Genomic DNA, 13,854 nt, shown 5'->3' on the forward strand with positions numbered 1-13,854 from the left:
GCCATAAAATGGAACTCTCAATGCCTATCACAGGCTTAGGGTAAAGATCAAGGGAATATAAATAGATTTGTAGATGCAAGCACAGTGCCTGGCCTAGAGTCGGTACTCAGGAAACCATCAGAATTAGCACTATTAGAATGTAACCAGTCTTTCTGGCTAGGTAGGTCATTCTAATTTTTCACTATTACGAACAGTGCTTTACTGAATACTGCTGTACATATTTCTGTGCATTTGTACAAAAGGCATGAGTCTTTTCAATTTTAACAGGCTGTCCTACGAAATTATTATAGCAATTTACACTCCACCAATACCATATTAGAATGTTTTTCCCATACTCTGGCTAATATTACATGTTATCAATTTTTCTAAACTTTGCCAATCTGGTAGGCAAAAAAAGAAATCCCACTGTTATTTTAGTTGCATTTCTTTATTACTAACATGGATGAATTTCTTTTCCTTTGTCTACCGGCCATTTGTATTTCTTTTGTGAACAGACTGGTCATATCTCCTGTCTATTATTTCTATTTGATTGGATTTTTCCCTTTAATTTTTAAGACTTCTTTTTTTACACAGGGAACAACTATAACAAGAGCTAACATTTATAAAATAGCTAGTAAGAGATGACAATGGAAAATTAGCTCTTTGCATTCATATGTGTTGCAAAGTTTTTCTCACCAGAAGCTTTTTTTTTTTTTTTTTCTGGCTGCACCACACGGCTTGTGAGATCTTAGTTCCCCAACCAGGGAATGAACCTGGGCCCTCAGCAGTGAAAGCAAGGAGTCCTAACCACTGGACCGCCAGGGAATTCCCTACCAGTAGCTTATTTTTAAAATACACTTTTATTTTCTAAGCAGCTATTTTTAGATCTTTTGTTCTAGTGAAGTGTTAACCACATTGAAAAATTCTCTCAGGGTTTAAATATAAGAATCCAGTAAGAAAAATATTAGAAACTTTAATTTGCAAAACCAGTGCAACAGTTTTCTTCTCCTTTTTTGGTTAGTATTATTATTGTACTTCACTGTCATTAAATTTATCCTGCAGATTTCAAAATTTCTTCATCACTATGGACCTAGCAGCTTAGTAACAAATCTGAGAATTTTAGCTAGGCACTTGCCCTCCCAGGGGAGGCAACGTAATAAAATATTATTAGTATCTTCAAACACTGCTTGAAGATCTTATTTATATAAGGAAAATGCAATGAAGAAAAACTCAGATATTGGAAACATATGTAGTCCAAGCACTTAAAAGTAAGAGAAATAAGGTGAGATTTAAATTAGTAAAATGTATAAAAACTCAGCAGAGATAACTAGTCACCTGTGAAAGTAAACCAAGAGAATGGCAGTAAACATGCGCTTTAAGAGTTTATGAATTGGTCACAACTTTTGAAGGTAGGTCAAGAATGTAGTAGTGATAGTGATGGTGATGGTGATGGTGATGATGATGATGATGATGATGGTGATGGTAATAATAGACATTTAGTAATTTATATTATACCATTTTAGGCTGTATAAACATAGATGATGGAGCCTTTTTCAGCCACATCACACCACACATACAGATAACACTCTCCTGCCATTTACATCTATTATTACATAATTACATGCACTGACTTTCAAGTGGGATGGTAGACAGATGTGCCCTGCCATATTGAGACTGAGAACCACTAGTCTAGGTTATAGAAAAGGAAAGCTCAAAGACTGAAAATTGGCAGTGGTCATATAAGCCCTGTCTAGTGTGAAGGGGACATGGCCCATAAACTGGAGTTCTCTTTTCCCTAAAAGGTACCCTGTGGCAGGTTAATCCCAATTAGGAAATACAGACAATTAATTATGCCTGTTCTGATTTCCAGGCTCACCAGGCAAACTTTCATTACAATTTGGCTTCACATGCAGAACTGCCTGCAGAAAAACGATGTGCTAGTTCCACTGAAATATGAGCTATTTGAGTTTTATGTATTTTCCTGATGTACCACAAGCATGGAGAATAGTGCCAGACATGCAGAAGGTGCTCAATAAATATTTCTCTCACTGAAAGACTGAATAACGGCAACAATCTGCCCCCGTGACAAGCCAGGTTTTCATTTTTCATTAGGAAGCTGGCATTCTGGTTTACATCAGTCTTTACAAGCGTGGTTAACTCGAGTCTACTCTTGAGAGATGGATCCATTCTCACTGCACTCTCAGAATTAAATTTTGGGTCTTATAACGCTCAAACCATGGCACATTCACCAGGGTGAATTTCTGTGAGGCCTCCTACTCTTAATATATGTAAGGGATAAACAAGGGCACTTCCTGTGTGCCAGGTACTGGTCTAAGCACTCTATAAACATTAACTCGCTCTCACAACATTCCTATGGTAGATACTATCATTACTCACATTTTAAAAAGAAGGAAATTGGGGCACAGAGAGGTTAAGCAGCTCAACTAGTGCACGGCAGTCAGGGCTGGACCTCGGGCAGTCTAGCTCTGGAGCACACACTCCCAACAGCTACGCTGTGCTATTTCCCGTCAGCCAGCTCAGCTGCCCTAGTGACACTGACCTCATGCAGCACATTCCCCGTGAAACTTTAACGTCACGTACCTCAAATGTATTTTTTGTCACACCAGCAAGCCCAAAGTACATCATGCCTCCTGTTCTGGAGCTGACACAGATTTCTCCAATTTCATCTGTTTTGCAGAGCTGGGGAGGTCCATCGGGCCTCACAATGCACATCGTCCCTAGTGTACAGAAAGTATAGTCAAGGGACAGTCTGGAAAACCTTCGAAAATACAGCCTCATCCTTGTGAACCCACGAAAGTTTTGCATTCACTGAGTGGCATTAAGTAAGAATACCAAACAGGAATGTTAAAAACAGACCTGACGCTACATAGGTATATCTGAAATTTCCATCTTTCATCCCTGATAATAAAGAATTTTTTAAATTCAGCAAATAAAACATACAATAGATGCAGACCGAAGCTTTTAAAGACAGTAACTTATTAAAAATGACTGCAAAGTCCAAAGAAACAGGTTAAATTAATTTACCCTTACACAGATCAAATTCAAACACACAGGAAGCAATGTACTCTTAACTTTCTGCCAGCCCATCGTCTTGGCAATTACAGTGAAAACCGGACAACTTTAGTATCACTCAGTACTTAGCTTTCCATGTGAACAACTGTAACTGAAACATTCACAATTAAATCATCCAATTTCTGCTGGAAATAAGTATGATTAGAATCACTTAACTCTTAGAGAGGCTTTGAGAAATGAAGTGACTTAGTACTAAATTTTGGATTCCTGGTTTTGGATCTCATATTTTATCAGGCTCCACTATCTCTAAAGACGAATCTTCATGAAACACCAAATGGTGCTCCTGAGAACTCACCCCCGGGCATTACATGTCCCACATCCTGAACCGTCAGTGCTGAATTTTTATCTTCAGTGTTGACCCGTATTACCCCATAGCTCAATCCATTCATGGAGAGAATGGCTCTTCCCGGCAAAGGCGCCCCTGGAACTCCAGGCCTGAAAACAAAATAAACTCATGAAATTTGGCAAATTAAATGATACTAAGAGAAAAGTATGAACATGTAGGAAAGGTAATTTCCTCTGGCTACCACACACACAAAAATCCGCATTTTTCTCTACCCAAAACATGCCAAATTAATCAAATTTACATGTGCAAAACATGGTGAACTTTCATTCAGATGGAAAAAGTAAATTTTAATCAGTTGTTAAGAATATACTGGCTTGCAAGGGGGAGGGGGAGGGAGCGGGATGGACTGGGAGTTTGGGGTTGGTAGATGCAAACTATTACATTTAGAATGGATAAACAACAAGGTTCTACTGTATAAAAAAAAAAAGAAGGTATATATGTGTATAACCAAGTCACTTTGCTGTACAGCAGAGACTGGCACAACACTAAATCAACTATACTTCAATTAAAAAATAAATAAATAAAAGGAATATACTGGCTTGGGTGTACTCTCTATATAGGTACTTTGCATATATATAAGTTCTTGCAAAGTAGACTTTGCAAGAGCAGTCTACTTGTAGTCTAAGATGCTAACTAAGGATTCTGAAGGGCAAAACAAGACAGAAAAAGAACTAATTCACAAATACGAGATGATAATAACTAAAGTAAAATTTCAGTTTACCAGTTACACTTAGGGTAAGAGTGGGAAAAATAAATGAGATGCTTCAAACTGCTTTACAAAGTCATTTTCACTTTTAGGATTATGAAGCAGAAAATTAGATCACACCCCTTGTCATCACCTGGTCAATTCTGCACATTTGATCAAAGTTGTAACATACATCAAGAGCACCAACATTCTGAACGATACCTGCGGATCGCGACAGTCATGGCTTCGGCAGAAGTAGCACACGGACAGATGGCCTCAGTTTTCAGACCATGGCTTTGGAACAGACTCAGGAAGGCATCACAGGATGACACAGACCCTGAGGAGTTGAAACAGATCAACTTGAAAGCCAAAAATATGATTTTCATTATTGCAGGAAACTGGTAAAGAATAGAAAGACGACACATCTGGACATCATCATCAATTCCATGCAAATATTTTACTGTGCCTGTGAAATGGTTGATAGGTTTCAAGGACAAACAAATGCTCATCTAGCCCATGAAAGGTCAGTGACACTATCGAAAGTTACAACTTAAAATAAGGCTGCTCCTACCAAACTGCCCAACCAATAGCAGAGATGCACTGCAGGCAACAGGTAGCCAGTTTGGAAGCAAGCAACTCTTCCTGAAGTAACTACTGCAGTTTAGCCAGTGCATTACTAATACTCTGGCTTAGTTCCATCCTGTTCATGTATTCTCTGACTTGTTTCTTATTAAGGTCAGTCCCAGGTCTGTGTTTTATACCAAGATGATCATTGTGACTACTGACAAAAATCCACTGATGACAAAGAACACAGTAGTATCTAATGCTTTACCTGACCCTACCCTGTGGAGCCTCAAGATGTTTGTGCTTGTCAGGAAAAGCAGGCAACACGGTAAGGTCTCTAAAAGCTTTTACAAACTCCTTAGATTTGGTGACAGGGAATTTACATAAAGTCCAGACACCTGGCTATATCAAGTTACCTTCTCATAGCTCTTTTTAGTTACATGATAGAGAAAGGACCTAAATGAGTGAGCGTGGAGTGGTTTTAAAAGCTTACAGGTCCATCAAATGATGAATGACTATATAAAATGTAGTATATCTATACAATAGAATATTATATGGCAATATAAAGGAATAAAGTACAGACACATGCTACAACATGGAGGGACCTTGAAAACATGCTAAGTGAAAGGAGCCAGCCACAAAGGACCACATATAGCATGACTACATTTATGTGAAATGTCCAGAATAGATAAACATATAGAGACAGGGAGTAGATTAGCAGTTGCCTAGGGCTAGGGGACAGAGGATGGGAAATGGGGAGTGACTGCTAATGGGTATGGGGTTTCTTTTGGGATGATGATGTTCTAAATTCAGGTCAATGGTGATAGTTGTACAACTAACTCTGTGAATATACTGAAACCACTGAACTGTACTTTATTTTTTTTTAATTTTTTAAAAGATTTTTTTTGATGTGGACCATTTTTAAAGTCTTTATTGAATTTGCTACAATATTGCTTCTGTTGTTTTATGTTTTAGTTTTTTGGCCAGGAGGCATGTGGGATCTTAGCTCCCCGACCAGGGATCGAACCCACACCCCCTGCATTGGAAGGCAAATTCTTAACCACTGGACTGCCAGGGAAGTCCCCCATGGAAGGGTACTTTAAATGGGCAAGTTTTATGGTATGTGAATTATCTCTCAATACAGATATTAAAAAAAAAATGCTTACAGAAAGGGGATGAAAACCTCAGACTACCAAAGGAAAGGATATTCCCAGACTGACACTCTAGAAATACTCACAGGGATTCGCTCCGTCAGTCACAATCAACATGCGGAGGGAGCTCAAGCTCACATCTCTCTGGTCCCGATGTGCCATCATAGCCCAGTGCAAGTCTCGGCATTTTACTAAAGCAACCTTGGCTATAAATGCAAAAGAGATAAAGTCAATACACACATGTTAAATTTGGTAGATATTAATATATTATAATAAAAACATTTTTACTTATTTTAGGAATCATGATTTTCACTTAGAGAAAATAAAAAAGGTTTCAAAGAAATTGTTCCAGGTGCTCCGAGGCAGCGGCGACTGACTGGACACACGACTGCCTTGCTCACTGTAACCTGCAGGCAGGCCTCGTATCCTAGCCGAGGAAGCTTCGAACACCAAAGCACCCAATAAATCTAATTCAGGGCCCAGATTCAGGCACAATTCTTAAGAATGGACATCAAGTGAGATGAACTAGACAACATATCTAATTTTTTAATAACCAAACTCTAAAATCTGTCAAGGCACCAAGGCATAGAATTATGTCTCTAGAAGAGCAATTTGAAAATCCCTGAAATTGCAAACAGTCACATAATCAAAGCTTAGATGCTGTGTGTAACTACCTTTGTGGGCATGTACTCTTTGGACCCAAGAGAGAGGGCAAGTCTTCATAACAGAGTAGGGTACACTAATTGTATGCATCTTATTCATTACATTCTGAAAAGCAAAGAAAGATAAAAAGTAATCAATACCTAATACATACTTAGCATTTTAAAACTGAACTGATATTTTGTTAACAATTTTAACCATACAATAGTCAAACACATGCTCTTTGAAAAAAAAAATGAAAATATTAACTATAAGGTTGAAGCCTCCTTTGCTACCTATTCTCAAACCTGGTTCCCTTCTTTCTTCCTCAGAGATAATCATTGTTATGAATCTGCCACGGATCCTTCCAGTCTTTTTCCCATGTATTTACATATATATTCATCCCCAGAGAAACATAAAAGTATTTTTAACATAAAAGGCATCACACTATACATATATCTACAACTTGCTTTTTTTTCACTTAAATTGTTCCAGAGCTATATCTATGTACATCAGTATAAGAGATCTATACAATTTTTTTGACCTGCTGCATAGTATTCTATAGTATGACTGTACCACAATTTATTTGGGCATTTCCCTATTATTGACAATTTTTTTTTGCAATTACAAACAATGTTTCAAGGAACATATTTATACTCATTTCCCTGGCACGTGTGTAAGTGTTTCTCTAGGGTAGGTACAGAAAATTTGTACTGCTGAGTCATAGGATGTGTGCTTTTACCACTGAACAGATAACTGCCAAACTGCTCTCCAACCCTCTAAGTGCTTTCATCATGTTTATGCTTGCCACATACCACAAAGGGCTGGGTCTTACACAGCAAGAAATCAACGTTTCCCTGTCGTTTACCGGAGATCCTGCCCAGACCTGTTAGGTGTTTGGGTAGATAAAGCTGAGGAACCTGAGGGGGTCATGCAATCTGGTGTCTCTCCTGCCACCCAAACCGAACATACCCAGGACCCCCTGTCCCCAAAGAGACCCAGCCTGACAGAGTAGTTAAGTCTTGGTACTTAGACTAGCCATTTTGTTCACCACCCAAGTGGCCCAAGGATACCAAAATACCACTGTAAACCTCTTTTTCCTCCCTCCCCCAAGTTTCTAGCTATGGTGACAAACTTTTGGATTTCAGGGAAAGAATGGTGTGTATAACTACTTCTTCACACGTGCCCCTATCTTGCTCTGTGTAGCAGAGAGAGAAGATTCCCTCTAACTCCTTACAAGGGTTTCTTAACCGCTGATAAAAAAAACAAAATGGGAAGGACTTTAGAAAAGAGCTAGAAAGCATGTATGCTCAAGGAATAAGGTTTTTTAAAAAAATAATTTGAGGGGTCCTGGGAGAAAAGGGAAACCACTCCTCTTCCCCATGCTTCATTTCCTACTGTTTCTCTGACTCCTGCAATGTGTGACGAGATACTCTCAAAGGTCCTTTCAACTGCAGGATACTGTATCTCTTCTCTCTCCCCTCCTAATCAGCACACTCCATATGTAGCTTTTCCCACTTGAAATGTCCCCCCTTCTACTTCCACCCCCCAAATATCTCTATATGGCTACATCTTACCCATTTTTTAGTCCAACTCAACTGTCACCTCTTCCATAAAAACTGAGGCCACAGCTGGGAGGAAGTCACCTTTTTCTAACTCCCTTAGGATGGTACCTGTTCCTCTGTTATGGAAAGCAGTCTCATCTACCTTGTTATTCTACTCTTTCATTGCAGCTTGGACTCATTCAAGACATTCTGTCCAATGGAAAGGTTAGATATTATTAAACACAGTTGCAAAGTTCCAGATATATTTAAGTAATCTTTTCTTCAGAAAAGAGAAGAGGTGACTCTCATAGTTTTTTGAAAATTATAAATAAACATATAGTCATTTGTAGAACTTTATAAGCTTTGAGTCATCATAGCAGATATTTAAAAGATTTTTGATCCTAAGTTCTCCTACATACTATTATGTGAAAGATATGCCCAACCACACAATGAAGAAAAAACAGAATTACATTCTCCTTTAAAAAAATTACCATTCGTATCACAAAATCAAATTCCCCTGGAAAATACTACTGATCTTTTAGGGGCTTAAATTTCAAACAAGCACTGAGTGATGTTGTGGTTACATAGCACACACAGTGACCTGAATCATAAGTACAATTTACACTAAAGGCCTTGATTCTGTGTAGCTTACCGCAAACATGCCATGCCATAGCCCAGCATCCTTCTTAAAGTCTAAAACATTTACTACTGTTTCCCCTAAAAGAGAAAAAAATAGGAAAAAACACAAGGAAATCATCTTTAGTGTTAAGTAGCAAAATTATGTCACTTGCCTCTATTAAACAACTGATTTGGTACTTTTAAAGAAACCACTAAAAGTTCTCAGGGTCTTCTAATTACTTGAGGGTCCCCTCAAATTGGCTGGGGGACTGATCACAGGGTGATGTGGTCACAGAAGAAACAATGAGTTTGGAATTCCTTGACTTTGGCACTGTCTTCGAGATAATTTTTTCCTAATTATATAAGGAACACATGTTTGTTTTAGAAACTTTGGAAGTTTCACAAGCATATGTAAAAAATTATACTTCCTAGAGAAAACAAAAAATGTTGGTGTATGTATATATCTATATATTATATCTACATACATGCACATATAATTCTAAGCTTATATACTTATAATGCTTACATAGAGATAGATACTTGACTAGCAAAATTGGCACATACTGCTCTGTATCTAATTTGTTTCCACTTAATGATATACTGAAACAATCTTTAATATTCAAGAACATGAGTTATAATACCTCAGCGTATAACCCAGTATATGAATGTATTATATAATAAACAACTGCATTTGTTGGCATTTTGATTGATTTCATTACACACACGCACATATATATTTTTAACCAGACAAGAACGCAGCTCTATAATGCTGCTATAATGAGCATGTATTAACTTGTTTCATTCTATGAAAGGAAAATAAAACACTAAAAAAATTAATATTGTGAAGAACATTCTAAGGGAAATAGTCATTACACAATATATATCAACACATCTAAAGTCCAACAACCCAGAATACATTTTTGTGTTTTAATTTGTGTTTTTTGGTAGCAGAATTTCTTTGACTCTAACTCCATACAGCTGGTGGCAGCTCTAATGCATGGGGAGATGGAGGTACCTGACATTCCGCAGCTAATAAGCACATGGTTTTAATTAGTTTTCTATTTCTGCACTCTAGAAATCATGCTTTACATATTTGGTTTGCCCAGAATTTTAGTTCCTTTAAATTACAGCATATTTGTGAAAAAGAAGAAAGCAAGCCAAGAATGTGTCTTAGAGCTTTCCCTCTGAATGCGGTCATTAACTGGAGTCCGGTCACCGAGCACGCTGCTCGTAGTCACACAGATCTGAGCTCACAGTGCAGGCAGTCACGGGGTGAAGTCTGACCTTCAGAATAATTGCAGGCCTGGGACAGAGCTTGGCAGTGAGACAGCATTGCAAGGCGGGACACTGTAACTCCCATGACACTCCCTTCTTTGCTTGTTTTATACTAGAAAAAAAACCACAAAAACAAAAACACAAGAAACAACAAAATGGGTTATTTCAAATGACAAAACTAGAATCCAAAAACGAAACCCCGAAAAGCCATGACGATGGGCTGAATTTAACGTTTCATATAAATATCTGAGGCTATGCACTTGGGCCCCAAACTCTAATCACACAAAGATAGGACTGGGTAATGTCAAAGCTCAACAAAAGTATGTGTGAAAAATTCTTAAAAGTTTAATTAGTTGTCAGTGTGAAGTGGCTGCTAAAGAAGCTAAAACAAACATGTGACTTCAGCTGGGTTAACAGAAGCACAGTATCAACTACACGGCAAGAGCAAGAGCTAAAGGTGTGGAAGCTGTGGTCCCTGTCTATCAGCAGCTCCCGGCTGGGAGGGGAGACTGGGAAATGGCCTATTCACTCCTCCAAATCAATCAACTATAATTTCGCTTTTACCTCGATGCTCCATTCAAGTTGCTTTTTACCAAGATCAGTCACGTTTTTATTGTTAAATCAAAAGCACATACTGCATACGGTACTTTATCAGACCTTTCTGCAATATCTGACACCTCCTTTCTTGACACTTTCTCCTTCCTTGGCTTTTGTGATACTCCTCTTTCCTATTCAATATTCTCTCTCTCTTTCCTTTCCCTCCACTTTCTCTGCCCATCCCTTGAATGTTGGCATTCCCTGAACGTTCTGTCCTTCCTCTTCTCTTTTCACTTTAATTCATCAGGGTACCACATTCCTGTTGACTCCCAATTCTCTACTTCCAGCCCAGACCTCTCTCCAGAGATCCAGACTCAGTGGGTCAACCCTTCCCCTTGAATGACCCGTAGTCCTGTGAAACGCAGCCAACACCACCCCTCTACCTTTCGCCCATGAAAACTTTTCTTGCTGTACTTCCTATCTTAGCGAAGGATGCCATCCATCATCTATCCAGTTGCCCAAGTCAGAAACCCAAGTGTCTTTCTTGCCTCCGCCCTCTCCAGAGTTAGTCACTAAGTCCTGCCTCTTCTATTTCTTACTGTATCTCAATTCCATCCAACCACTTTTCTCCATCCCCATCACCATGAACTTGGGCTCACCTGGATAACTATAAAAGCTCCCTGTTTCCCTTCTTAACCCCACCAAACAGATAAATCTTTTAACAACATATTTATTATTATCTCTCTTCTGCTGACAACCCTTTAAAAGCTCCTTATTACTCACAGGATACTTGAAACTCACTAGCAACGTCCTGTGGGTAATAAGAGGGTCCCAAGTGAAAACTGCAAGTTAATTCAGAATAGCAGAAGCTTAGAAATGTAGAGGACAGTAGCTCTACATGAGGTCAGAGAGCTAAGCAGGGGCCACATAATGAAGGGCACTTCACCTTTTAGGAAGAACCAATAAAGAAGACTGAAAAGGAGTGGCGAGCTGAGTAGTCAGGGAAGCCAATGAGCAGTTTTAAGGGGGATGAAGGGGTGAACCACGTCATCACTGGGAGATGATATGGATTGAGAGCTAAATTTGGTATTTTATTCACCTGTTTACTTGTCATTTAAATGTACCCAGATCCCTTCCAACTTTAAAAGCAATCCTCCTTCTATCCAACATCACCACGTTACCTCAAAGCTACTGCCCACTCTCTTCCCTTTTATAGCCAAAGTTATCACTACAGGGCTCCAGTTGGGTGGATTTTTTTCCCCAAACTTTTTTTTAAATTTATGGATGTTTATTCATTAATTTAGCAAACAGTTGGTGAGCATTTACTAATATGTCTCAAGCAAGATGCAGCGTACTCAAGGGCATAGCTTTTAGAGTGAAACAGATATGAGTTTGAGTCCCAGCTCTGTCAACTTTGAGTCAAAGGTTTTAGACAAACCTTTGGTTGGTTACTCAAGTTAAAGTCTTAGTCTCCTCAGTTACTAAGCAGGTTTAATTACAGCCCCCCATCTCACAGGGTACTTGTGAGGACTGACTGAGATAATGCATATAAAGCACTTGGCCTGGGCTTCCCTGGTGGTGCAGTGGTTTAGAATCCGCCTGCCAATGCAGGGGATACGGGTTGGAGCCCTGGTCCGGGAAGATTCCACATGCCGCGGAGCAACTAAGCCCCGTGAGCCACAACTACTGAGCCCGTGTGCTGCAACTACTGAAGCCTGCGTGCCTAGAGCCCATGCTCCGCAACAAGAGAAGCCACCGCAATGAGAAGCCCGTGCACTGCAACAAAGAGTAGCCTCCGCTCGCCGCAACTAGAGAAAGCCTGCGCACAGCAACGAAGACCCAACACAGCCAAAAATAAATAAATTAAAAAAAAATAAAAATAAAAAAAAATAAAGCACTTGGCCTGGTGCCTGGTATGCAGTAGGACTTAATCCCTCAACTGAATTATGTTATCAATATATCAAGTTCCTACACTAACCTTTAATACCAAACCCTCTAGCCATCTGTTTCTTCTTGCTCTTTATCTGTTAAATTTGTTCTTTTCAAGCACAGCTATTTGTCCTCCTCATTTCTCCAGTCTCTTGGTTCCCATCACCCCCCACCACTCCCATCCCCAAAGCAGCAGAAAAATATCTCTGCCAGTAAAGCATTTCTTTTTTTTTTTTTTTTAATTTATTTATTTATTTTTGCTGTGTTGGGTCTTCGTTTCTGTGCGAGGGCTTTCTCTAGTTGTGGCAAGTGGGGGCCACTCTTCATCGCGGTGCGCGGGCCTCTCACTATCACGGCCTCTCTTGTTGCGGAGCACGGGCTCCAGACCCGCAGGCTCAGTAGTTGTGGCTCACGGGCTTAGTTGCTCCGCGGCATGTGGGATCTTCCCAGCCAGGGCTTGAACCCGTGTCCCCTGCATTGGCAGGCAGATTATCAACCACTGCGCCACCAGGGAAGCCCAGTAAAGCATTTCTTAACCTCTGAACTTCTCTAAGTCTTTTGTAACTTTCTTATATGACAAGGATCAATTTCTTTGTTGTCTTTCTCTTGAATATATATTTATGTTCAAAATAATTAGAAAAGAAGGGCCACTATAAGGCATTTTACAAGCCAAAAGATGGAAATCTAACAAACCAGGAGGATCTACTAACATTAAAACTACAAAAGTTAGTTTTAAATTTTGTGGGACAGCAATTGAAGCCAAAGGAAAAGCCAGAATGTACATCCTAGTCTCAGGACTTACCTCAATGTATGCTGGCTCTGTACCAGCAGGTGAGATGTGGGGTTGCCAGTCTTTAGGTGGCTTTGAAAGGTACTTGGAATCTGTTACAACCCATTTGAGCCGGGGCCAACCTAAATCAAACCCAAAATAAAGATTGAATTGCCTAAGCCATCAGGAAAGGAGTTCACAATGAATTGGTCATTTTAAATATCAAGAGACCAAATCAAGGTCATTTTATAATCAGTAAAATATCTTTATTAGTGTTTAGTGATAAATCACCAGACAATTATACCTTCTTTCAAAAGTACAATCGTTCCACATGCTAATTCCAGGCCTTGACATTACCTCAACAACTGGGAGGTCCATTTGGCAGTGGAAGTGCACTGAGGTTAGTGGTCTATCCTCTGTCTCTACATGTAGCATTTAGCTTTAGTGAACAGAGTGGTAGCTTTTCCAACCATCAGCATAAAGGTTAAGGGTGTGGGCTGTGGAATCAGACAGATTTGGGTTCAAATTGCTGCTCTGCCATATATTAGCTGTGACTTTGGGCAACTTACTTAACCTCTTTGTGTCTCAGTTTCCTCACCTGTAAAACGGGGATAATAATGGTACCTACTTCATAAGATTGTGAGAATTAAATAAGAAAATATATGTTAAGTACTTAGCTATTATTAAATTAAAACACTAATTAAAGCACTCAGCTTTAATTTTTA

General features: G+C 39.2%; 1 protein-coding gene across 5 annotated transcripts in view; it reads right to left on the minus strand.

The window, feature by feature from the left end:
• Positions 1-13,854, minus strand: part of DIP2B (disco interacting protein 2 homolog B) — a 246,041-nt gene that overhangs the window by 40,015 nt on the left and 192,172 nt on the right. For all 5 annotated transcript variants that reach the window (XM_082421288.1, XM_082421286.1, XM_082421287.1 and 2 more), the window contains 8 exons: positions 13,163-13,272; positions 9,904-10,006; positions 8,654-8,718; positions 6,493-6,586; positions 5,905-6,024; positions 4,326-4,440; positions 3,368-3,507; positions 2,581-2,717 (listed from right to left, as the gene is read on the minus strand). In XM_082421288.1, coding sequence (XP_082277414.1) covers positions 2,581-2,717; positions 3,368-3,507; positions 4,326-4,440; positions 5,905-6,024; positions 6,493-6,586; positions 8,654-8,718; positions 9,904-10,006; positions 13,163-13,272 — 884 coding nt within the window. The remainder of the gene's footprint in view (positions 1-2,580; positions 2,718-3,367; positions 3,508-4,325; positions 4,441-5,904; positions 6,025-6,492; positions 6,587-8,653; positions 8,719-9,903; positions 10,007-13,162; positions 13,273-13,854) is intronic.

Source organism: Balaenoptera physalus (genome assembly GCF_965194825.1).
Source record: "Balaenoptera physalus genome assembly, chromosome: 13".
Classification (NCBI taxonomy): Eukaryota; Metazoa; Chordata; class Mammalia; order Artiodactyla; family Balaenopteridae; genus Balaenoptera; species Balaenoptera physalus.